The sequence below is a fragment of the Phyllopteryx taeniolatus genome, chromosome 20, assembly GCF_024500385.1.
Source record: "Phyllopteryx taeniolatus isolate TA_2022b chromosome 20, UOR_Ptae_1.2, whole genome shotgun sequence".
Lineage (NCBI taxonomy): Eukaryota > Metazoa > Chordata > Actinopteri > Syngnathiformes > Syngnathidae > Phyllopteryx > Phyllopteryx taeniolatus.
This window is the reverse complement of record NC_084521.1, coordinates 12,418,342-12,446,187: the sequence shown is the minus strand read 5'-3', so window position 1 is coordinate 12,446,187 and position 27,846 is coordinate 12,418,342. Positions and strand designations below refer to the sequence as shown.

General features: G+C 39.9%; 1 protein-coding gene across 1 annotated transcript; it reads left to right on the top strand.

The window, feature by feature from the left end:
- Positions 1 to 1,019: 1,019 nt before the first annotated feature.
- LOC133470402 (receptor activity-modifying protein 3-like) lies at positions 1,020 to 26,841 on the top strand. Its single transcript, XM_061758767.1, has 4 exons — positions 1,020 to 1,352; positions 19,065 to 19,094; positions 19,181 to 19,340; positions 24,641 to 26,841. The coding sequence occupies exons 1-4, from the start codon at positions 1,301 to 1,303 to the stop codon at positions 24,894 to 24,896; spliced, it is 498 nt and encodes a 165-aa protein (XP_061614751.1). The 5' UTR covers positions 1,020 to 1,300; the 3' UTR covers positions 24,897 to 26,841.
- The last annotated feature ends 1,005 nt before the right edge of the window (positions 26,842 to 27,846 follow it).

Genomic DNA, 27,846 nt, shown 5'->3' with positions numbered 1-27,846 from the left:
AGACTGTGCATTTGTTAGCTGGAATCTCAATGAGGATTTATCCACCTCTTAATACCACCACTTGTACATCGCAATTGCAGAAAACATCATTACATGCACTATACACAAAATGCAATATGACAGGGCACAACTGTGCCACGTAATGGAGCAGTTAAGAATCAATATTTATCTAATAACATGACGAAAACAAACAGGCCCAGATTTGGAGGACATTTTTGAGTAAACTGAGCCGAGTTCATCATTATTTCAGTATACAGTGTACCTTTTATGGCATTTTTGCGCACTGGATTTTTCTAATATAAAAACACTGTATGTACCTCGGCTCAATGTAGTTTAGGGAAACACTACTGTACGACGCGTTTGAATGCTAAAATCAAAATCCAAAAAGAAATAAAAACAACAGGTAAAACCCATAGCGAGTATGCACCATACTATGGAAAGCTGTTTGAGCATTTATTACCTATCATTGATATTCATCTTAAGGTCCATGGCTGACTCGTAGGACAACTAAATGTTACTATAATGAGGCAAGGCAACTAGTAGGGTCCGGGAGGCTACTAGTGCTTGACACATGCGTACTCAATGGGTCTGGAAGTGTTAGTAGTGCAGCAAAGTAGCTTACTAATAAGGTTTAATAGTAGGCTAAAAGTATCACTAAGACTGGGACAACATTTTTTCTTAAGACAGTCGTTCCACTAGTGCGCCCTCGTCGTTTTACTAGTGCACTCACTACTCGTGGAGACAAAGAGCAGTTTAATGTCAATGACATGGAACGAATGACCACATGAGGTCAGTGTTGTCATGCTAGTTTTTGAGATGACCTCACAGCGGTTCCTTGTTTTCATGCTTGACGAAATTGCACAGTTTGGGAACGGAACGAGAAAATGTGTAGTATGCATTTTTGGCCCATTGGTATTAAATAACATATTGAAGCAGTTATTGGGACGCATACCAAAGGGTACGGATGTCTGAGTAGTCCAGTTGCACTGCTCCTCCTCTTCCTCCTCCTCCTCCTCCTCCTCCTCCTCCTCCTCACCAGGATGCAGGACTGGTGCTGAGCTCTGACTCCTCACTACGGACAAGTCTAGATCACCATCACCAGGACGCACGGGAATCACGCACAGGAATCCTCGTTTATTTCGTATGCTTTCTCGGATCGCCCCCATTCGAATCCTTCACCGGCAGCATGACGGACCTTGGTCTCGTCTTTTAGGGAGAACAATGGTACGCTTCAAATGTATATTTTTACTGAGCTGCAGCTGAGCTTTCATTCAGAGTCCAAGTGGATCCACACAGCGGGATGGATACAAATTGGTTTGCAGTGCTCAAACTTTTTGCTGTTGGGATTTTAGGTGAGTCTTTGAAATAACTTCATTCAATATTTTTTCTCCATATATAAAGCACTCACAGGCCACACAACAGGTGCACCTGCGCAGTCTAATAAGGCATCATGGTACACTTCAACTATTGAACCTGTTTAGCTGTCATGACAGAGACGCATGATGTAGTTTGAGCTTTCAGTATCTGAGACAAGAATGATTGACACAGCTAAAGATGCGTGAATACATGTGCGATATACAGTATTTGTTCGTATGATATGGTAATGATTCTTTCACACACTTTATTGAGTCAAGGCATATACAGTATTTTACACCGGGAAAAAAAAGCATCTCATGGCACACCAAACAATAACAAAATAATACAATAATTATGTACCTTTTGCCATAGAAGAGCATTTACATGTTCTGCCTGTCACTACATGTCACTGTCATAGATAGACAAACAAAGATCGGTCATTTGTTATAAATAAATGATTTTCGGACAAATGAACACCCGATGACCTCTCACGACACACGCTGAGCTGAACTCCATAATGTCACACTGAGAACTGAATGTAATATTTGGAACCCCTCATGTGACCACATAAGTAAACCAAAATATTACAAACATCTCTCAGTGTCATGTAGTGCAGTTCTACACGCTAACTTACTGTTGCATTTATTATTTGTGTATATTTGTACTATAAATTGTGTTCATTTGATGAAGTGTACCTTATAACGTTTACATAAGTCAAGTTTTCTCCTTCTTTTCTGCCACGCTTATTGAACATAAACATGAGGGATGGGCGTATGAAATTTGTAATCAATTACACATTTAATTGGAAATAGTTAAATATTATTTTGTATGCATTTTTACTGTAAATATTATCCACAGCTTCATGTTGCTCTTTGAGTAGTTTCGAGTGAAACAACAGAAACTCCTGACCCAGTACAGCACAAACTGCCGATACCATTAATTCCACACATTTGACAGGATTCTTAATCAAATCATTGATTAATATCCCTCATCTCAATAACATCAATACACCGTGCGTAATGATGTTAGCCTTATAACTTGGGTGAGAAACGAATATAATGAGTGAGGCTTCAAGAAGAAGAGTCGCAAACGTATCATGAACAAGTCGTCCATGACTAGTGCCGAAGGGGGACTATACCCTGGCATGCCCCAGTGGACAGAGCTGACCTATATCGAGGCCATTGGGACCTGGATCTGGCTCATTAGCTGGTCCTAAAAGGATTAAATCATGTATGAAAATATGTTTCATGTGGTGGAAATGTTGCGGCTCGTGAGTTCATGTACCCGGTTTGAATTGGGTGGCGTGATCGTGAGCAGCTTCTTGGGTGGTCAGCATCCACACACTGTCATGCACTGTGCTGATGATGGCACCATTTTTTGATTTTGTATTGTCTTGATATGAGTAGTTGAATTATTGGCAGTTGTTATCCATCAAAATGCCATCATTGTTTCTAAGAAAAAAAAAATAATTGAAAGTAATATTTTCCCAACTGGCGGCACGGTGGCCGACTGGTTAGAGCGTCAGCCTCACAGTTCTGAGGTGCGGGGTTCAATCCCCGGCCCCGCCTGTGTGGAGTTTGCATGTTCTCCCCGTGCCTGCGTGGGTTTTCTCCGGGCACTCCGGTTTCCTCCTACATCCCAAAAACATGCATGAATTGGAGACTCTAAATTGCCCGTAGGCATGACTGTGAGTGTGAATGGTTGTTTGTTCCTATGTGCCCTGCGATTGGCTGGCAACCAGTTCAGGGTGTACCCCGCCTCCTGCCCGATGACAGCTGGGATAGGCTCCAGCACGCCCGCGACCCTAGTGAGGAGAAGCGGCTCAGAAAATGGATGGATGGATGGATTTTCCCAACTTTAAATGCCAAAATGTCTTTACTGTTAGGTGTCCCAAATGAATGTTTTCTGAAGATGCTGACTGCATTTTTGGATATATAGGATTTATTTTTTTCCTGTTCCTGTTCCTGTTGTGGAAGTGTCGCAACTATTGGATGTCTTTACCGTTTTTACAATTGTATAAAGACAAGAATGTAATGGGTTTCATGAGTAGTTAGGATCATTTATGCACTTGTATCCTCAGAGTTTGAAGGGCAAAGCATGTAAATTGTGCAACTTACATCATTTTTATGAGGCTGTTTATGCCTTTACCGTTATGCACGTTTGTCTTTAGCGTTATTAAGAAGTGCATTTCAATGGACCAACACCATTGGCTCTTCTCTTACCCAAGTGTCTTTCCCATTATTGATGAAATTACTGTATTTGAAAATGACCCATGGAAACTTGTCTCATAATCGGCTGCTTTTTGAAATCATTTCCTATTTTTGCAATTTTCTTTCCATTGTCTTTTTTTTAATTTTTAATTTTTATATCCAGCAACATCTACCTGTGAATAAATGTGACATTACCAAGGGATTAGAATCTTAGCAAGTATATTGACCTAAATTGATTAGTTGGAGAACCGATTTTAACTGAAGTAAAGTGATTTGTGTTTTGGCATTTGCAAATTTATCTGTTTGTGGATTATTATTTTTTTAGAACCTATCCTCTGCTATTGTTTTGGAGCTCAGGACAGGGCAATAATAGTGTTTTTAGTAGTTTTGTTTTTGCCATCTTGGGCCATCTTGTTACCAATGAATTATGTTGCAGTGAGTTTAAGAACTTAACTTTGAGAAAAGTAGTGCTTTCTCACCATCTTGTGGGATCTATCGAGTAGTGGGGGAACACTGAACTGCAATACAATAGGAAATGGAAGTGCACGTGAGACAGACAGAGAGAGTAGTGTAGCGAAAGGATGGAGTTTCAGTGGCGCTATTAGTAGAACAGAACTGGTTGATGGTGATAAAGACGAGGGGAGGGGAGTCACTCACCAACATGGTGTGACTATCAGGAGCTGATTATGTCTCTGTCAGGTTGAGAGCCAGCCTTGGCGCCACATTACCCGGCACTGACTGACATTATGTGGCGTCCACACTTGACATTTACACAAGTCGCACAAGTTGTCAATTTCAAGAATTGTTGTTCGGCTTTGTCATTTCTGTCAGATTGTGGTGATTGGGAAACAAAATTGACGCAGACCTTTTACAGTTTGAAAAACTCATTGGAGACTTGAGGATGTGGTCTGTGTTTGGCCTTCACTTGGGACCTCCCCTCCATGGACCTCAGCCATGTGACAGCTGTGGCCCTCACCGCAGTGCTCAGATATAATGCTTACATTGCCATTTTTCTTCCCATTTTTTCTCTCTTGTTCTGGTAAAATGTAAAAATCCTAGATGATAGATGAATACGGTTGGATATCATACGAAATAGTCTACATGCAGTGTGGATTTTCCCCACAGTAACTCTCGTCTAGACGAGAAGATTGTCTCATCAAGCATCCCTGTTGGGAGGAAGAAAGTTTGAGGGCAGTTTGTTTAAGAGATACAACCCAGGAGGATCACAATGAGTCACAGTGATTTGTTACTTTCACACTGAGGCCTGCAGTTTGCTTGAGTCGAAGGTCCCCATCTGTGTTACAGGAGAAGAAGGCGTCCCACTGAGTGCCAAGCATGTGCTTGGGCCAATAAACAGCTCTTCATTCATTCTCAGCGAGCGAACGTGCCTCGGGCCTCTTCTGTTCCACTGACATGTGAAAGAAACATTTTGGGCAAGGAAAAGTATTTATTTATTTGTTTATTTATCTTTTTGGCGTGCATCTGCAGCTGGCTATTCTTTGTGTTTAAACAGCACATATTTATTACGTGTTGCTTGTATATCCATCTATTTTCTAGACTGCTTGTCATCGCCTTGCTTGTCTGGGGTTTCTCTGGGATTCTCCGCCTTCCTCCCACATTCCAAAAACATGCATGTTTGGTTAAATGAAGAGTTTGAATTGTCCATATGTGTGAATGTTAGTGTGGATGATAAGTTCACTGTAACATCAAACTGGTTCATACTGAATCATGTCTTTCTGACAAAAATGATTTCATCTCAGTCAATAACTGCACATCCCATACTGCCCATGACTCCCCAAAGTGTCCCCAAGGTACACTTCTAAGCCCCCTCCTCTTTATCCTGGACCTGTCCTCCCCTTGGTCAGATAACCAGCCATCATGGTCTCAACTTTGACTCCTTCAGCTCGCATCTAGCTATGAATGTGATCTCGTGCTTACCTTTTAATCATCTTTTTGGGCATGTTGGTCATGTTTGTGGACAGTGTTGTGGACTCGACACACTCTGTGGGATTGCATGGGTACTTGTGCATGTTCATGCTCATGTTGCACCTAAACAGTATTGTTGTAACATAACATTGTGCTTGTTCTTTCTGGTTCCTATTAAATTCTCATAAAAAAACAAAACAAAAAAAAACAAAAAAACAGCAACAGAAACAGTCTCTTGTTGTAAACTTATTGGAATAGTATGTCTGCATTCCTTTTATGTGACTAATAGAGAATATTCAAATGATAATAGCTAATAGTTACATTAGTATGGCCCAATCTCCGAACATTTTCTGTAGCAGTGAGAGCCTTTTGAAAGCATGATTAATCTTTCAGGAGGCCGCGAAAGTCTCAGGCAACAGGAGAGGCTTGAACTTTGTCTGCTTTGCGCTTCCTGCTCGTATCAAAGTCTGACACCGAGGTCTCGCTGACACCACTGTCTCTCACCAAGCATGGCCAAAAAGGTAGCCTGGTTTTACTCTACCCCGTGAAGTCCTGTCCGTATGGACCAAAATATTGGCCTTAGTGTTTAAGAAATGGCGCCACCGCGCAGTCCAACGCAAAAGAGCTGAGTGGAAGGATGCCAGCCAGATGTCTATTTATATCAGGATAAAGAGGATCTGACAAGGGGATAGTTTGCACCCAAAGGCCAGCTCACACACTGGCTGATTTCAAATGACAGGCACTTTTCTTGAAAAGAAAATTGGATAGTCTAATGTAGATTGGAAATCTAGCAGGAAATCACCAAAGATAGCAGGCGGGAGCTTTGTATTCTAATGAGAGAAAATGCTCCTAGGTATACTGTGGGAAAAACCTAACAAGTTAAAGCTAAATGAGGAAAATATTCAAATGTCTGCTTCAAAGCAAAGAGTGTGTTAACTCTGCAAAGAGTTAAGCTATCTGATTTCTTAATGCGGAGTTCTTGCATAACCCAGGTTTGCCACACAGTATAATTAGTATATCAAGTCAATTTTTTGATAAGAATTGAAGTGCCATTCAAAGCCTCATTTAACAGAAAGGGTTTTTCTGATTGAATATAATAATACTTGGGTAATTGGATGTTATTTATTGTTATCTTTAAAAAGACAGCCGTTTCCCCCTAAAAAAACTGCTCTTGCATTGGTTCTCTTAAAATGACCACTTTACATTTAACATTGCATTAAAAAGTTACATTGAAAAATAAATTGCTTTTGGCACAGTGGCATGAGTACACTTTAATTAGGAAGACTGCATGGCGAGGTTCACAATGTGAATTCAAAACTAGAGGGAAGACGGATTCGCTGATGCACTTTTCAGCCGTTTATAGAACGAGAGCAGTAAAACACAATGAGCACACTCATGTAGAAGCTGCTCACCGATATCACATGCCACGCCAGCAGGCCCCGCCTCTTAAAGGCACGTGCATCAACACAGGCCCTACATTACAGACAGTATTTTCCATACATTGTTCCCCACATTTCACGACTTCGCCTATTCACAGATTTACCTATTCACGGATTATTTTGGAAGCTATTGTCCCGGGGCTTTTGAACTTTGCGTCCATAACAGTCCGGATGGTTCTTTTCCTCTTTGGCCCGGAGGAGACGACGTCCACAATTTCCCAAAACAATTTGAAATGTGGACTCGTCGGACCACAGAACACTTTTCCAATTTGCATCAGTCCATCTTAGATGAGTTCCGGCCCAGTGAAGCCGGCGGTACATACATACAGGTTTTGGAGAAACATGCTGCCATCCAAGCAACATATTTTTCATGGACGCCCCTGCTTATTTCAGCAAGACAATGCCAAACTACATTCTGCACGTGTTACAACAGCATGGCTTTGTAGTAAAAGAGTACATGTATTAGACTGGCCTGCCTGCAGTCCAGACCTGTCTCCCATTGAAAATGTGTGGCGCATTATGAAGCGTAAAATATGACAAAGGAGACCCCGGACTGTTGAACAGCTGAAGGTGCACATCAAGCAAGAATGGGAAAGAATTCCACTTACAAAGCTTCAACAATTAGTGTCCTAAGTTCCCAAATGATTATTGAATGTTTGTTAAAAGAAAAGGTGATGTAACACAGTGGTAAACATGACCCTGTCCCAGCGTTTTTGGAACGTGTTGCAGCCATAAAATGCTAAGTTAATGATTATTTGCTAAAAACAATAAAGCTGATCAGTTTGAACATTAAATATCTTGTCTTTGTTGTGTATTCAATTAAATATAGGTCGAACATGATTTGCAAATCATTGTATTCTGTCTTTATTTATGTTTAACACAACGTCCCAACTTCATTGGAATTGGGGTTGAAGAAAAGTATTGCTTTTTTGCCGTCTTGTGAGATATATAGACAATTATAAACCTTTTTAGTGGGGCTTCAATTACTCTCCTCTCGGATTTTCACTATTTATTGCTCTTTATTGTGTTTTTTTTTTGGCACTGGAGCACATCCCCATCATGACAAATAGCAAATGAGGTGTCACGCACGCTGTGAATGAAAACATGATGTGTTCAGAAAATATAAAAGTATTAGAAATGTTGACAGATTTTGGATCATGACACCCAATTTGAAACTTTTTTTTAAAGGATTACCAGGCTCAAACAGTCTAGCTCATAAAACGTTTATTAACTGCACAAGCAATTTTAAGAAGCCATTTAACATTTCTTACTCAAACAAGTACTGGAAAAAGAGAAGTTAAACACTTTGTAATATACCTATATAAAAAAAGAAAAAGTAAAAAAACTAACAGAGACATAATAAAGGGGAACTGGAAGGTGTTTGCAGAGATACTGTCAAGATTGTGTGTTTATTATTTCATGTGTTTCTCATATTATACTCAGCTTTCGGGCTGCACTATATTTCTCTTCAACATTACAAGCTCTGCATTGATTTTTGAAGCTAGACTACACAGATGTTTGCAGTGTTGTATTTATTATTTTTTTCTTTGTGTGGGGGGCCGAGGGGGGGGGGGGGGGGGGGGTAGCATGTCACACAAACTGAGACTATGAAGCATTTCTGCAGAGTTGGAATGATGGGTCAGTATTTGTCATTAAAGGAAAAGTACAGGAGGATTTTTGTGACTTGATGATTCATGATTCTCGTTGGTATGTAAGGTTACTGATGAGATTTTGACCAAAGGGAGAGTGATAATCATTCCACTGCTGCCTTTTGGCTTTTCCGGCACAGTCACACTGCCAGGCTGTGTCACCTCGACTTTTTGTGTTAACAAACAGACAACGTGGAGGGACCATCTCCCTCACAATGATTAATAATGTTGTGTCTTTAAATCAATACCAATTGAAAACGTTTAATCTCAGTTGGTCTTGAGCAGGAAGATAACTAATGTTTCATGTCACAAATGGAAACAGCGTTATTTTTTAACATCTGCTATTAAGACTACTGTCAGATGCATTTAGCAGAAAGTGGATGATTCATGTCTGTCATGATGTAACGCCAAACAACAATCTTAGATTTAATAGCTGAAAGTGTTTTGTTTCAGCTTTTTTTTGTGCTTCATCAATGAGGTGATGGAAGTGAGCTGCTTTGGTGCATTTGTGGCCTTAAATGATTTTGACGAGCACATTTGAGAAGTGGTGTCGACGTGCACGGGGATTTTGATGGGAGCGTCTGAATCAAGTCCCCTGTTATGCTGTTGTTCCACTTGGTAAACAACTGTGATTTCACAGTCCATTGAACCAGGCAATTCACTTTGTCATCATCGTATTGGTGTTCTTCATCTGTCGTCAACAGCTTGCTAAAACTAATGCCAAAAAACAAAGCTTTCGCTGAGGTTTTCCACTATTCAATGTTGATGAGGCGCCCAGCGCAATGGGTTGCCAGCAGGAAAGTTAGAGCTACTGGGCATATTATGGGCTGCTCCTCTTCCTATTGTGTGCCTGTTACACGGCGGCTTTAAGATGCTGCATTTGCAAGTTAAACCTCTGCAGTTTGTTTGCTGCTGCCACTTCGTACCGCTGGAGGTTGCATTGCTTTCAAATCAATTTTGCGGCATCATGAATATTATACTACATAAAGTTTTTGGATTAATATTCAAATCACAGTTCCCAGTCCAAAACTATATGCTGGTACGATTGAAATGAGAGGTCCACGGTTACATAAAAGCATCTCCTGAAGGCTACCAGCTGATTCCCTATGCAGTGATACTTAAGACTCACATCTAATTTAACAGAAAGCATACTTTGGATGTTAATTCATAGTGCGATGGACATGAAAAGTTCATGTTTTGACATCCATTCAACTCTAAATCTGTCTTTCCTGACATCTGCAGTGCAGGGAATTCTTTTAAACACAAGCAACCATCAGCGATCTGCCTCACTGACCTCAAGCAGAAGACCCCCAGTTTTCGTTTGAGCAGCTGCGATTCCCCCTAGAACCAAGAGATGGAATCACAAGTGAGGAAGGAAGATATTCTTCCTGGCAGGACACTGGACTATTGGTTAGCGTGTCTACCTCTGAGGTCTGGGTTCAAATATCGTCTCCGGCCTTCCTGTGTGCCGTTTGCATGTTCTCGCAGTGCTTGCGTAGGAACTCCGGCTTCCTCCCATGTTCCAAAAACATGCATGTTAAATTGTGTAGACTCAAAATTGTCCACAGGTGTGACGCTAATGAGGAAAAGCCCTGTAAAAAAATAGACTGATAGATGGATAGATTTTTTTTTAATTATTTGTTACAGAAAAAAGGGATTTAAAGTAAAAAGGCCCACATCCCTATTAACCCTAATTTCCCTTCTAATCTGAAAGAAAGTATATAATATCTTCTTGCACCACTGGTCTACAAACAAAACAAGCACTTCCTTCCATGTTTCGCGCACTCATTGATCTCCTCGCCTCTATTGTGCCTCTGCAGATGGTCAATGGGGCTTGAAAAGGATCTTCAAAGAGCACAGAGGAAAGTCAGGAGTCGTACTCCTGAATACTCACTTGTGTTGGTACTAAATGTATTCATGCATGCAGATTTTTACCGACTGTTTTGTCTCGCGGGTGTTGGCGTTATATAAGACTAAAACACAAAATGAAATGTTTCAAAAACAGAAATTCAATGGGACATGCAAGCACTGATGCTCGAGCACCACTGCAGAATGTAATATTACTGATATAAAGGAGGGCAATATTGCTATGATCAATGATGAACTGCCATCCAATTTGGACTTCTTATTCTGTTCAGGGTCATTGGTGAACTGGAGCCTATCCTAGCTGACTTTGGGTAAGAAGCGCGGTACACACTGGTTGCCAGTCATTCACAGGGCATAAATGATGAACAGTGATTAAAAATGTAACATTCCACAACAGGAACGATGAGAGGAAATTGACATTCCCCGCTTGATAGCCTTTTCAGGCTCTGAATCGGGGAAGAAAATAAGGAGAAACTAGCTCCAACAAAATGAGTTTTAGGTTGGGAATATAAAGGGTGGATTCAAACCTATACGTGGGTTAAATGGCACAGTTACCATGTCAACCGTGTGGCCCGCTTCTGATATGTGTCATGGCAAGTATGTATATGTCAATATGTCCAAAGATAAAATGTATGGAATCTGATGTCAATCATAATCTAAACTGTACATAAAAAAATGATTTCTGTCATTCTGACAGCAGGGGATGCAGACTGATCAAATATTCGCTGATTGATGAGGAATTTATATAGCCAAACAAGACACCTGCTGTAAATCAAAAGCGTGTGATGTCCGTGTCCATTTTTAACATTCGCACCATCACTGGGTGAGAACTGAACCGACGCAAGTGAGGCGAGGGAACCATTATGGCGTCAGTGACCGCACGCATGTTGTTTCCAGTTTCGTTTTAATGAAAATAACATCAGTGCTATCATACAGTGGGCGTTCCTTGAAAATAGCTGAAAATGTCATTAGAACTGGACATGAGGATTGGCACGCAAGTTCATTGAGTAATTCTGGATCCTCACTGCAGGTCTGAAGGATGTGATAACCGTCAGCAATCATTTCCCATATTTAATGGACTGCACAACTGTAATGTACCATATTTATTGTTTGAGTAGTTGCAGTTGTGTTTTATTGATGTCTGGGCTTCATTAAAAGGGTATATCCAATATGTCCTTATAACTTACAATAGCATTGATTGATTCATGTCAGTGTTTTATTCAAATTTAAGGGAGACTTGATTCTGATCTAAAGGTATCCGAGTCCATGAATGTTTTTCCTCTTCATGCAGACTTGACACATGGGAGAAAACAAAATCTCATAGGCTCTAATGTGATGCCATCCATCCATCATTTTTACACTGCTTCTAATCCTATTTAGGGTCATGGGTGAATGAATCCTATCCCAACTGACTTCGAGTGAAACACCTCATACACGCTGGACTTGTCACCAGTCAATGGCGGGGCACATACATCCGAATCAGAATCAGAATAAGGAATCAGAATCATCTTTATTTGCATTATCTTTAGGTCTGAATATTGCGGAAGTGTGCATTATTTTTGTTGTTCAGGAAGTCTAGTGAGCATCTGTATTCCTTTCCTGTCCCAATTAACTGATAGATGAGAAACAGAAGATAATGTAGCCTTGGGCATCAATACACACTCAGACTGCTTAATATCCTGTTCGGGATGCATTTAGCATTTTTTCTTTCCCAGCGTTTAAACTAACAAAAGATTTGGAACTTTACAGGATACTCATGGAAACACTTGGGAATAAAAAATGTCAACACTTACTTTTTTAAAACACTCTTGGTTTTTGTTATTGTTATCTATTATTATCTTTTTCCCAACTGGTGCGGGTTCCATTTTAGTTGTACCTAATTTGGTCCATTGCCTTATAAAGGGGTACTACAATGAAATGCTTTGCGACAATAGTACAAACATAGTACAAACAATCCCCTCTCGTAAATACATACAGTATCTTCCAAGGTGATACATGTTAGAATTAGACAGACTGATAAACAAGCAGCACCTGTTTGGCTGTGCTTCAATTCTGTTTGGAAACAATTAGGACATTAATTGATCTTCCATTTCCTTTATTCCTCCCCTCATTTCTCTTGCTAGGCAAACAAATGTAGGATGACAGCGGATATGAAAGATTATCAGTCATCCTTTAGTCAAACAAGAACTCGAATTGATGTTATTTTTAATAGACCAGCTTGACTTTTATTTTAGTAGTAGTAGTGTGTATATTAGTGTTTTAATAATAGCTGTAGCCATGGGAATCAGATGTTTAATGGGCTTAAAGGATGTTGGAAATTGAAGGCTATTAGCATTGCAAACCCTTGCCATCAACAGATGAAGAGGCTGCTTATCGTGTTGCCCTCTCCTTTCAAAAGTCATCTTTTTCATGGATGAATTTCTGAATGCAGTTTCACATTTGAGTCAGCGAATATACTACTAACAAGTAGGCATCGAACAGCCTATGCCAGCTGACTTCGGGTGAGAGGTGCGGTTCGTCAGAATAAATTCCGCATTGGATTGAGATATTAAGGAAGAATAGACGTGCTTCATCATCGATGCATTTCTTGTTAAGAACCGGGTCAGTTGGGTGGAATTGATTGTTGATTAATTGTGTCTTGACGCAACTGATGAAAAATGGGCTGCACTAGATGGTTGCAACTAGCAGAGGCACCAGAACCTCCATGATGGACTTATGTTGATCATGTCTGCTTCAGAGCCGAGAGGTTCTGGCTGTCTTGTGTGGAGTTCTCATGCACTGTACTCACTGCGCTCGCAGGGGTTTTCGCCAGGTACTCCAGCTTCCTCCTACATTCCAAAAACATGACTCTTTGGTTAACTGGAGACTTGACATGTCTTGTGGCAGTTTGTCTTCATGTGCCCTGTGATTGGCTGTAGATCAGTCCACGGTGTACCAGTCTCTCACCCAAAGTGAGCTGGGGGCGGAGGATTTTCCATCCTTATGATTGATAGAATAATGATGTAGTGGTTCTTATAAAGTGACAAAACACAAGCAAAATATTATTTTAGTTTGTTTGATTTGTAATTTGCTGTCTCTTTAGCACTTTCACTGCTTCTCTTCACTTCTTGTGTAGTCTTGTCTTGTTGGTCTTTGTCTCCCATGTTTATGTAGCCCTCACTGGGCAGTACTCACAAAACCGTTGAACCCTCAGTTCACTGGGGGGAAAAACCCAAACCGATTGTCGTAGGAACGAGCCCTCAAAACGCTTCAGTAGGCACAGCGACTGGATCCCGTAGCGTCGAAGCGGCAGCCCGGTGGCGTTGAGCAGGCAGGACCCGTGGCGTTCAGCAGACAGGACCCGTGGCTTTGAAATAGTAAATCCGTTCGCGTTCAAAACCAGTCACACAAAACACACTCAGTATTGTGATTACAGTACTATTACAACCCCGGTCAACATTGACCGAATTTCTTCCTTTTTTTTTTTTTTCTCTTTGCTCACCAATACACTAGTGAACTATAACGATCCCGGACGAGCCCCCACATGTAGCCCTCACTGGGCAGTACTCACAAAACCGTTGAACCCTCAGTTCACTGGGGGGAAAAACCCAAACCGATTGTCGTAGGAACGAGCCCTCAAAACGCTTCAGTAGGCACAGCGACTGGATCCCGTAGCGTCGAAGCGGCAGCCCAGTGGCGTTGAGCAGGCAGGACCCGTGGCGTTCAGCAGACAGGACCCGTGGCTTTGAAATAGTAAATCCGTTCGCGTTCAAAACAGTCCAAGAATCCGTTCGTGTCCAAAAACAGTCCAAGCATCCGTTCGTGTCCAAAAACAGTCCAAGCATCCGTTCGTCCAAAAACCAGGTGCAGACCCCCGCCAAAAAAAACTCTCTCTCCCCGGTCCCGCATCTCCCGCTCTTCCTCTCCACGACTCACCTCCTTCCCCCAATCTCATTGGACCACCACCCCTTCAATCAATCATTAAAACAAAAAAAAACCTGAAATGTTCACAGACCCCTCGGGACGCAGGACACCCCAGTATCCATCCACACAAAGAACCAAACAAACTTTTAACTAGTTTTCACAACAGCAATTCAAACAAATACAGTTCAACACATTTTAGTCAGTACACTACATTTATGTTAAACTTGTTTCCACCACATGCTAGTACAGTGCTACTTTGACTTGAGAGCATTACATGAGTGCTCCCACTCTCGATTTTTTTCAAGTTATGAGCCATCGCTTGGTCTATTTTTGGCTTTGTTTTGAGAGCCAAAATTTGAGACCAAGACTCCCTGACGCACTTTTCAGTCATTTATCGAACAGGACAAACATGAGAACACTCACCAGGAGCTACATTAGACCAAAACTCATGCCCAGACACTAACACACAGACTAACACATACAACACCACAGTTGTCGTCACTTTTGACTTGTCCCAATGTACAGCAATTACACAAAAGTTGATTTCTTTACATTCTATTTTATTGTTTTATTGTGTCTTTAAATATGGTACGATTTTTCTTTACTAAGAACATGTACCGAAAGTAAATTGTGGTGATTTTGTGTGAGCTGAAATTGATTTACGGCGTTTGAATGAGAAAAAAAATGGATCTGATATACGTTGTACAATAACATCATCAGTTATGATGAGCTTGGTGACGGAAGGAGTTCACCTCGTCAGCAATTGGTGTCTGGCCACCATCTGCATACAACTGCGTACACGCCTTGAAATCTCGGCGCCCTTTGCACAATGGTCATGGACTATTGCGAGATGAGTCATTCGAACTGCTCAAAGTGCGAGAGGACCCTGCATCTTTTTGCACAATTGTCAAATAAATAAATAAATACATTTGTACCGGCATTACCAGATAACAAGCAAACCTTTATTGCTCAGTGACTGTTTTCCTCAATGTCTTTATGTCTCAAAAGTGTTCTCTGTCAATTGACTGTCTGTTGTCGTACTAGAGCGGCTCCAACTACCGGAGACAAATTCCTTGTGTGTTTTTTGGACATACTTGGCAAGTAAAGATCATTCTGATTCTGATTCTGATCTGCTTCCTCTTGCACACCTTAGTGATCACGAAGGCGGTTCCAATTGAATGCTAATTGTCTAATTTATATTTGACACGTCAACTGAGAATTTCCTTGTCCCTGAATGGCCGGTAAAGAATAATTGACTGCTGCTTAGCCAAATTCTCTCCTCTGGCACGTTTTCCTACAATCCAAATCTCAATTTGGCTCTTTGTTGAACTGTGAGTGAGACAAACTGCATTAAGTCACAATCTGGCATGTTCCACTGGGTGAAAAAAAATCACTCACACACGCTTTCCTTCTGCTCAGGCCAGTTCTGTCTGCTTTGCCGACAGATCGTGATGCAGGTAGAGTGGATTTAGAATTAACTGCTGTCCTATATACGGTAGATCAAAAGGAAAGAGATTCCTTCACGCTATACAATCTAGCCATTTTTGCCATTTTCAAAAAATAAAAAACTCATGCATTATGAGGAGCAGTAATCAGTAGTAATAAAAATATCCATCCATCCATTAACTATCATGCTAGTACTCATTGAGGTCACAGGTGAGCCTATCCCAACTCACTTTAGGCAAGAGGTGGGTTAAACCCTGGACTGGTCACCAGTCAATTGCAGTGTTAAAAAGAAGACGTTCTAATGCCTTAAAAATTATTCCAGTCCATTTACCTAAGAAGTAATTAAAATAAAAAAGATGTAAAAAGCTACAATTGTAAAAAAGGAAAAGAAAAGAAAAAATACTGGTCCCGAACACTTCGTAAAACTGTTGCACATTACTGCATATAAATATTATTGTTATTTTGACTCAGGTCAAATAATGGAGCACAGAGACCAAAGCAAACATGGCGAAGCAGCATTGAGCTACTATGTTGCACACAAATTGAAAAAGTTGCCAACAAAATTGACGTCAGGTTAAAAACTCTTCTTTTTTCTCATGCTTTTTAGAAGATTTACACTTTTAAATGATATTTCTTGCACTGTACGCTGTTTTAATTGTACTTTTATTTTTCCCCTCTTTGTTTTAAATGTTTATAAGCTGCTTTTTTCCCCCTTGGTTTTAAATGCTTTTAATCATGTAAAGGACATTGAGTAACCTTGTGTATGAAATGCGCTATATAAATAAATTTGCTTTGCTTTGACAGTCACTTCTCGAATTTTCTTTAAACATTTTAGCAGCAGTTGGACCAAAATGTAACAAATACAAAATGCTTTGACATATTTACGTATGTAATTGGTCTTTAGAAGCTTTATGCTATTCTAAGTGGTTTTCTTATCAACAAATGCATGTACACGCACGCATGTAGGCTGGGGTGAAGATCCACCGTTGCAGTATTAAATGGGAAGCTTTATTATGACAAAACCAAAAATTTGCATGAGCTAACAGCGTTATCAGCGTTTATTAAAAAAAAAGGTCCTAAATTATGTTGAACATGATACATTTTGTTAACTTGAACAAATTTGATCAGTTAGGGTGGACGTTATAATATCAGTGACTCACCTGCAATTTTTCTTTTTTATATTATTATATTGATATATTAGAATTGTGATTCATGCAGATGGATGATGGATGGCAGAGGAAATAAAGAGAACACCTCTTTTGGGGTTATCGCTTGTTAGATTTGAGGTTCTATTATTTGAGCTGTGAGAAAAAGACCGTGAGAAACGGGAAAAAATCTGGGAAGTGGATAACATCTCAGATATCCGAAACATGCTGCTGTTTGTCGTCAGAGGTCTGAAGACATTTTAGGCAAGATAATAATCAAACGGTTTTAGATAAATATAGCTCCGTAGGGTTCAAATATGCCATGTATCCATTTAATGCCTCAACTGTGTCTCCATCGTGGTTGACTGAGCTCCTCAATTTAGCTGTAAAGGTGAGCCCAGACACCCGACATTGGAAACTTTTTTCTGCTACTTGAATATGGGCAGTACATTGTGAGCTTCACATTTTGGCTCAGCTCCCTCTCCACAATGACTGTAAACCTTGTACAGCGACGCATCGCCTGACTGTCGAGCTTATGGGGTTCATCCTTCGATCACTTAAATGCAAACCACCCTAAAGTACTTGAACTTCTTATCAAAAGCCGTTTAAGTGTTTATTTGGTATCGTTAATCGAGATCTTAAGGTCGTACTAGTAGGCCAAAAGTGGCACGAGTAGTGGAAAAATCGCTACTAGTAAGATACAGCCATTTTACAGCGTACTAGAACATGGACCTTAAGACTGATATGTAGGATATCGAATAAATACTCAAACGAGGTTCCATAATTTCTCCACTTTTGGCAGCAAACTGGGACCATTGTCCCACTGAGAACCGTGACCTCGACTCAAGCTCCTGCTCCCATTGTCCAGGGTCTGATTGGCCCGTAGTAGTGGAAAAGGTACTGTAGGTCTACAGAGTGGAGCGCAGAGCTGGTTCAGTGTTCCACATCCAGATTTCAATAAAACTGCACTCCTGCATCTGAGATTGGGCTAACGCTTGGTGTGAGGTGGTCAGTGGTGGGCACCTACCTGGTCTTTGGTTTTCTATGAGTTATTGTAACACTCATTTGTATTGCAAAACATCATTGTATGTAACAAGGTTGACAGGAAAATATGATTGAACATTGTTTAGGTTTACGGTGCTTGAGCGCAGTGTGGTCTTCTCCTGCCATTTATTGTTATATTATCCTTTTTGTACAGTATTCTGTATAGTAAATGCATAAGGTGAAATTTCTCTTCAGTGAGTGAGTCGACCTCCAAGCGTCCTTTAAATCCTCAAATGGGGAATTCTAAATTTAGCAATTTAGCTACGTATAGTGTTTAGCCCATGGGGTCTTTTAAAGAGATCTTCTGCTTTGGAAGTGCAGCACCTAAAATAGATAAATAGACACCTTTTTTTTTTTTACCTTTGTCACTCATAACTGCTTGCTTTTATTGTATGTAGCTTGTACTGTAGCTTTTACTGCGGAAGAGGTTCCCCTTTGCTCCAATCTCTATTCAGCTTTGTCACAGTTGCGCTTGAGTGCAATCCAATGAAGGTGAACCTTGGTGGTATGAGCGTGACCCAATCGCTGCCTGAATTCAGCAAGGAGGAATGGTTGGCATGTTTCAGGGAAATGCCTCTGTGTGTAACGCGCGAGACGGTTCTCCTGGGAATTTAGTCGGACGTCATGCATACTGTACATAAGAAGTATTGGCTTTTTTGTTGTTTTAATTAATGATATTCTAATAATAAGTCTAAAACACCAAATACTTTCTCAGCAAAATAAAACATTTCATTGCAACGTTGGTGGGCAGCACCTAGCACTACTGGTTAGCACGTCTGTCGCAAAATCCGCCAGTTAAAATATAGAAATCGATGTGTGATGTTTTTTGTTAGCTTTGCAAAGTTAGACGTGAACAATGATCCAACAGCGATAGCTGTGACACATGCAGTATGATCATAATGACCCAGGGATGCGAGGGATGAGGGATGATAATATGTGGGGCTAAAGGTCAGGGAGACAGATGTGCATGTCAGAAAAAGAAATAGGTTGTTTGTGGCTTATTTCCATTTTCAATTCACGTATTGGAACCGTGTCTTTTCACCAGAAGCCTACAATGAATTTCTGTTTGTTTATTTGCAGTCAATGCCTGGTTGGTTGGAGGATTGTCAGGTAAGCGTCCATTCAATCAAGGTTTGAGCGGCCTTGGATTTAACCACTGGGTGGAATTTCTTGATGAGTTTCTTTTTACTTCGCAGCTACGGAGAGTTCCAACATCGAACCCACTTCTGCCCGGCCAAGGAGAGCCTGCAACGAGTCGCGCTTGGAGTGGGAAGTGGAGGTCTGCGGTGAAGACTTCAAGCGCAACATGGCTCACATAGACCCTCAGTATTGGTGTAACCTCACTCACTTTATCAGGTATTACATACACAGTGCATGTAGTTTTATTACAGTTTAAGGCGGCACTTTTCTAGGGTTGTGCCAGGTGCAGCAGCTTCAGAAAAATCTAATGTTTTTCTTTCTTTCTTTCTTTTTAAAAACCTGTCCCGTTAGGCTACTTGGTCATTCAGTATGGTGGATCTGCGGCAACAGCATTGCTATGAAAAAAAGGACAATAATATGGATCCCTTTTTTTTTTTTATTTTATTTTTTTTTAGCTCCCACGGTGAGAGAGCAAAAAGAATTAGAAACTTTGGGTGCCACTAATACATTTGAAGCTATCTTCAAACCACACATCTAATTTTAACTTTACATGAACTAAACCCTTTAAAACTAGGTTAGATGTCACATTTCATTTATTTGCATCTCAAAATAAAAATTGCCTTGCTTGAGAGTGTATGTTTTTTTATTTTTTCAATTTTTTAAGTCAATCGCCAAAATGTATTTTTCAGAAAAAACATGGCTGTAAGCAAGAATTTTCTAGATTTTTGGGTACCCATTCTCAGACGTTTAATTTGATTTCAGTCACTTTTTTATTGCAGTTGAATTGTTGAACTAATGTCTATATTTGTCAAGAGCTGACTTGTTGCACAAACGTGGGCAATTAAAATGTAATTATCATCTGATCACAAGATTTAATATGATGGAGTAACTCCAGGAAGAAAAAAGACCATCAGTTCACATGCCACCTCTGCCTGAGTGCTAAAATTAGCCTCTTTAACTTGGGTCGTTCCATGAAGACACATGTTTGACTTGAGGCATGCTCGGAAACATCTGAAAAGATGATGAGGAGCACATCAGCTCTATCAGGGTTCAAAGAAAGACAGCGTTTCAAAGATAATGTGCACAAGAACATTTCATTGTAACACATATACTTTAAAGGTGTTGCATGACATTGGTGGACTTGTAAGTTGCTCTTATTTCAAAACAAACAGACAACCAAACACAAACTAATATGTTCCAGGCTTAAACTCTCACCACCATAATACATTCAGTAACTGTACACTCAATGTTTTAAGTCACATTTGACAAATTTTACAAAGCAATGGCAGGCTGTGATATTTAGTGCCTTGGCCATCACTCATGTTGATGGTGTGAACTGAAAGTTTTGCTCCATATTCCCCCCCCCCCCCCCCCCAACCCCCTCCCCAAATTTTGTTAACCTCCAAATTGGAACACTTTTGGGGTGTTTGCATTTGGAGATGTCATTGTGTTTACTACCACTTATGTAAGTGTATGTGTGTGTGTGTGTGTGTGTGTGTGTGTCATGTGTCTGAAAAGCTGTCGAAAATTTCATTATGGGTTACAGATGAGGCTAGATAACGGATAACGTATGTTGCCTTTGTCTAAAACAGTGAAAATCAACCTATGTTTTTTAACGGTATGTGTTAGGAATGCAGAGGGCATACCGATATATCATATTCATGTGTCCTTTTTGGATTTGTCTAGAATAAGCCATAAATTGACCCCTGCTATTGTGGGAGAGAGCGAGTTCTGAACATGGTCCAAGTCTGTATTATTTTAGAGTCTCCTCTGACTTTCTCCTTTTAATTTTCAGCAGACTTGACACAGGAAGCACGCTGTTGCATCACTCTAGTTTATAACAATGATGCCTTTGCTTAGGGAAATGACACGTTTGTTTGCAATTAGAGAGGGGAAGCGATACTGAGTCACAAGAGCGACGACCCACGCAGAGACATGTTCTAATTCTAAATTAGTGTAGATACACGTAAGCTCTCGCAACAGGGCGAGGATCTGAGGGAAAGGCAAATATACAGAGATTGTCTTGAACAAGACAACCAGAGTGGTGAGAGGGGATCAGGCTCTGAGAGGAAAGAACCTCATGCTTAAACAAGCAGTGGCCCCTGCAGAGCGTCTTCTATTAGAGAAATGTGTCGCGCTTCCCCACAGTGCAGCTGCTGCACAAACAGCTCAGATGATGATTGGATGTTTTGAGCTTGTGTTATAACATGTCAGTAGGATGGAATGTTGAAAGACTCCATGTTTTATGCTTCATTTATGGGAATCAATCATTTATCTCCTCATGACTTTTGAGTGGATCTGCTGCGCATAGTGGCTTCATATCTCGGGAGCAGGAAGTCTTAAGGGGCCGTGGTGCCGCCTTATCCGGACTAGAGATAATCTAAAGATGTCTGGCACCCGTGAGGGCCAGAGGCGATTCTTCAGACATTTTTCGGCAGTCACTGATACATCTAAATGATAATTTGCTATAAAAAGATAACCCTAAGATTGCCTGTGAACCATTAATACGAAAAGCAAACTTCTTATTATTTGGGGTCTTAATCTGTTTGTGAAACAGATTCATATACTGTATATTGTATTACCCACTGCCAGGTTTGTTCAACTCTTTTGACAGTTAAATAGTGAAATGTATACAAGAATTACCTTTCTAATATATATTTTTTGTGATCATGGACTTTTGTTTTGTTTTAATATTGAGAGAGTAACATATCTTGTACAAATGTTACTTTAAAATTGCCTGACCAGTTGATAAAGGTTTTATGAAAACAGATGATTTTCTATTTACATGATTTCTTTTGGGGATTTTACTTCTTCGTCTGAGGTTGACCAGCATCCTAGAATGAACTTTGCTCAACCATAGCGGTTCCACTTTAAATGCATTCCATGTTTTATGTTTGATGTGAGTCAGAACACCACCCAAAGGGCAAACTGAATATTTGATGTCGTAAGTCTAGATAGTCTTACCATTGTCTTTCAGCATACTGTCCTACATGTGTGGTGACATGAACCAGGTCAAGTGCTTTGGAGCCTTCCCTAGCAGATTATATACATGGATATGAATTTACAGTATATTGTTCTGTATTAAATATAAGAATGTCACTGAAAAGGGGAATATGGATCTTAATTATTTATGATATACCCCGTAAACAGTTGTTGACTGTTACCATCACAGTTTTTAATTTTTGGCGTGATTATTTTTTTTTAATTGTGGACTCACAAGATAGAAGCAGGAAACCAAAACTGACAGAGCACACATTTCCATTCAACAGGCAAGTTACCCATCTTATAAAACCTGCCCAAAGCCTACCGCAAATTCCACACAAAAAGCTCTACCCAATGCACTTCTCAAAACAGTCATTCTATAGTTCATTAAATTTGTCTTTTTCCCTCCGCTCAGTCAACAGGTAACATTTGCACAGGAACACACAGAAAAAAAAGACAAAGAAGATGCACTGTCATAGAATTAAGATCAAAATCACTCACTTATATCAAGAAAACATGAAACGTGAATAAATGTTATAGTTACAACAAGTACCTTTTTCATAATGTTTAGGCATAGCAGATCTCGAGATCTAAAGGCAACATTCTAAATGTAATAAAAATTTGATCTACCCAATTTTCTTCCAAGCCTGTTGGCTAAAACCTTTTCCTATTTCCACACACTCGCATGAACTAAAATAGGATAAGTTTCACCTTGTTTGTTACCCAACTAATACTGAGTTCAGATTGCAAAATATTTCTCTTATCGCTGGCATATGGTGCCTTTGTCAATGTCCTGCCGAATATACGTACAGTACATCTATATACGACACACACCAGACACACACAAAATACATCTCCTACAGGCAGCAGAATTTATTTGATTAGTAGCGCCTAAGCAAAGCGCCTTCAAAACAATAGTGACGGCTTGACGTCAGAGGGCACACATTCATGTGGTGCTTGGCGGGCAATGGGGTGTGACGGCTCATATATTAGAGGCCATGTTGGCCTTTCACTAGTTGTTCTTTTAGAAAGATTTATGGCATAATAATAAAGATATGTGTAAGTCAGTTACTACCATTCGCACATGCTTGGTATTCCACAAATGACTTTTTTTGAGATATAAGCTGTCCTTCGGACGATTTTTTTGCTTTGGCTTGTGCGCAGATATTTGAGATACGAACGCTGAATGGTAGCAATGAACTCAGCTCAACTCAACTCACCTCACAACAAGCAACAAAAAGACACTTCAAGCTGTTTAATGCCAATCCCGGTTAAAAACTAAATATAAAGCGAGAAATCGAAAAGAGAATTGCACGTTGTATATTTAAAACAACCACATAACCTTTGAGTCGACTAGCTTATTGCTAACACATAATCGGAAACTCCATTGGTGGGCTAACAGTCTAACAGTCTGCGCGTGCAACTCTTTAAGGAGGGGATATTTGAATAAAAATGGTGCAGCAACACCTGTAAACAGGATATACCAATACTCACAGGCATATATTCTTTATCCTCTGCAGAAAACAACAAAATTTACAGCCGATTACTGAGATACCTAAGTGAAACTGTTCTTCGTTTGTCTGCATGACTGCATTATACTGCTGCCCGGTGGCCAAGCCGCGCACACCAGAAAGCGCCACAATGAATTAAACATGATGCACAAACTGTTTATTTACATGTTATCTAATTATTTTTTTGCCCTGTTTTTATAAAGTACGATAATACATAGTTGTACATTCCCTATTAAAATGGATTTTCCATTTATTTAATTAAATATTCTCATAATATTTTGACTTTTTCCACACATTTAGCATCATACTTAAGGAAATTCAATAGCGTGTGACCCATTAAGTTTTCAGTGATCTCTTCTGATGGGCTGCTTTGATTATCGTATATTATGATTTCATCACGAATCAGCAGCCTTCCGGTAAGTTTATTTCATCATGGTGTCATCACCGCTGTGATTTGCAGATCTTTTACTCCTCACATGTGTTGCTATATCCACTGCTGAGCAAGAAAACTACCTGAAGGATTGTCCGTTTTGGACAGAGACAGAGGGGATTAGGGTGGTTTTCATGGATTTATCAGAGTTCAGCTCTAAGACTTTATGAAGTCTCTGAATCCTTCTGAAAGCTCGTCGCGACAAATTGGACAGCTGGGCCAAAAAGGGAGTAAAAGGAAACACATTCCGTGTCACAATGACAGATTACTTGCTGAAAGTCCGTCAATACCAGTAACTAAACCACTGGAGCGGCTTAATTAGTTTTTGTTTTGCAAAGCTTCTTGAAAGAAGAAGACGTTTGTGTCTTCATAGATGGGAAAGTGTTTACCTCTTACCACAATATACTGTACATATTCATATTGTCATTCCTTAAACCAGGTTTATGTAGCGTATGTAATGTAAGTTTGACACCATTGAACCTCTCGGACGAAAATAAAATTGTAATAGAAATGGTACACGTTTGACCTGCTCAGTTTACTTAACTATTTACTTGCCTGTAATCCTTTCCCTTTCTTCCTCCTTTTCTCCACAGTGAGTACCATGTCTTTACGCTCTGTACAGAGAACAAATCCAACATTGTCCACTGCTACTGGCCTAATCCACTGGTGGAGAGATACATCATCCGCATACACAAGCATTTTTTCTCCAACTGCACTTTGGAGCAGGTGGTATGGGTGGACCCTCCTGACAACACGTTAACTATCCTCATCCTAATTCCTGTTTTCCTCACCTTGGCCATGATTGTCCTGGTGGTGTGGTGCAGCAAGAGGAGCGACAACCTAGCTTAGAAGGAGAGGGAGACGGTATACCGTTATGTAAGAGGGGAGCTGGACTGTGAATACAAGACATCATCAGAACATCACTGTACAAAATGAAGCAGTGTTCGAAAGTTTTGGGAGGTTGATTTAGACGGTAATTTGATCTGCAGATGTTCCAGCAATCCACCACCTAAAGATAACAATAAAAAGTTGAAACATTGTGGGTGCTTTCACACTAGCATCATGTAATCAGTTTTCATCAAACTCTAGTTCATTTTGCCCCTCAGTGCGATTATTTGCTCAAGTGTAAATGCAGTAATTGACCAAATCAACCGGTTCGAGGTCCAAACAAACTGGCACCGTTCAGTTGTGTTGAGAAAGGGATCCGATCTCGATCTGATCCACATGGCAAATCAGATAAGACCTAAAAGACATAACAGTGATGTAAAGACATACAACATTTGTTTTCCTGTTTAGCATATTAGCAGTTTGCATGTTAAGTGAAAACAGAATGTCTTTTTTGGACAATCAAGATGCTCACCAAGTTGCTGGTCTCCTGTAGCCTGTTGGATTGCCAAGATAAGTATTAAAGCTATCGGAAAAAGCCAGTTTTGTGTTACGTTATGTTGTTTTCCTTTCTAGTCTGTACACCAAAACATTGCTCCTTTTTAGAGCGTTATCACACAGGATTTGTTGTGATTAATTTTGGTTTGTTTGTATTTTTATTCTTTTTTTTTACCATGTGAAAATGAATCAAACCATGATGAAGCGGATGCAGTTTCCTGATTTGGACCCAAGAACGCAAACTCTTGGTGTGAAAGCACTCTAAATGTTGCAGACCGTTATATTTGTATCTGTCTCTAGCTCGGGTCGCATTAGATAAGACAAACAATGCCAACCTGGAAACCTTAGCCCAATTACATAATGTATCGCCAGTCTTGTCCTTTGGCATCATAAATGACACTAGGGGCTTTTAATTAACACCAACATAAACCAATCAAAGTCTACATAATACAGTATCTTCCTAGATAGGCTAAATTATATTATTTTGGGTAATTCTGTTGATTTTGTCAAAAGTCCATTTTAAAACAAAACACAACCTTTGTCTAAACCCGCTCACTGTTGTGGCTAAACCCATAGTGATAGTTGATGGTGTGAATATCATACCAAACCATCATGTTCATTGACTTTATTTGCAGTTGCAAAGCATGGTGGGAACCACAAAAGAGACAATAGTCTCCCACCCAAACATTAAGGCCACAAAGGTCTTGTCTCAAGCCTCCTGTGCCATTTACGGATTTCAAAGGTTTAAAGTGAGGATTCAAATCTATTTCGGAACTATTCCATTCCACTTCTATTTGTACAAACGACAACATGGTTTATCAAAACTGGTAGATAGAGTTTGCTACCTTCCAATCATGAAGGTTGAGGTTTTTTTGTGTGCTTTATATTAAGCTGTTCATCCAGGCACTGGTTGCTAATCTAACTCTGGAAAGAGTTCATGTATATTTGCCAAAATTTGAAACTATTTATTGTATTTGCCTTAGAGTTATATGTGCATATCCAGTGCGAAACAATATGACCTGTTTAGGTTTTGAACACTTCGATGTAGAAAACGACTGGGCAGACCGAGATCAGTGACCTTGGACGTTCTTGTCAGTCAGCGCACTGTATTCTAGCGGACGGCCAAAGTATCTGGTGATGGAACTCTTTCTACTCATGGGAAATAAGATTCCCAAAGGACAACATTTGAAACATGATACATGAAAGGATGAAAAGGACCCTAAACATGGACTTAAAGGGATTCTGCAAGTTTCCACTCACTGCTGAGTTACTCATGGGGCAGTCGTCACTGGAAATGACAAACAAACATGAGACAACACTATGATTCAACTATTTTGAGTCTCTTGTGGCTGTTTTATAACAGTGTAACTTATCAGACACTGAAGAATAAAATACTGTTAATACACTGAGACTTCATACTTGTCGTCTGTGTAATGTATCTGCCTCTTCATTGTTTTTTTTTTTTTTTTTTTGGTCACACGCATGCCAACCAATAGCTTCTCTTCTTACGTCTTATCCGAAACTTTCATTTGAATACAATGTCGTTGTAAATTGTTCATGAGTTTAAAATTTGACACACTTTAGGTTTTTCTGGCTCCAAAATGACATTGTCATGTAAACAAACTAACTAAAAAAAAAACCCTCTATTTTCAGCGTAACAATGATATGTAAATGACACGTAATTCTGTCGTATTCCCCTTAACAACTTGTCACCTCTGAGTAGTGTAGCTGTGTGAACAACAATACAAAAAAAAAAATATTGATTTCTTTAAAATATAATGAAACAAACACTTAAGTCCGGTGATATCATTCAATCATTTTTGGAAGATTTACTCGCAGTACCAGGCATTCAGTCCAATGTCTCAAAAGATCTTCAAAATGTATGCATTATACTGTAGTTATAGTTAAAAAGATTTTCATAGTCATCTGGGTGTTGCATTAGCAGCGCGTGGTCTTTGATGGCTAAATATGGATCTCTTCCAAATGTTTTATAATAGAATGGAAGCCGACAAACCGACGCCACTGATTTTCACTTACAAATGTATAACAATCCTAGCTTTATTGCGTTTAATTGTTCTTTTATATGAACAATACCTCTTAGACTTGGGAGTGGGTGAATTTTTTTATCCTCCAGAGAATTTCTTCTTGGAAACACATTGTCTTGAATTGGCTCATTGGTTGTCTGGGAGTGTTTATTCGGGCATTTGTGCACGTATTCGAGCAGAGACATCATTCTTTTATTAAGTCAACAATTTTGACGTATGCAAACGTCCAGACATTTAAATAGACAACACATTTGGTATGTGTAAACCTACAAAACAATAAGAAGAACACCAAGGCATGCTGATTACATCTTATCACCGTATCGCGTAAATACAGAGTCAAACAAAGCAGTCGTCACTGACAGCGGCCGATG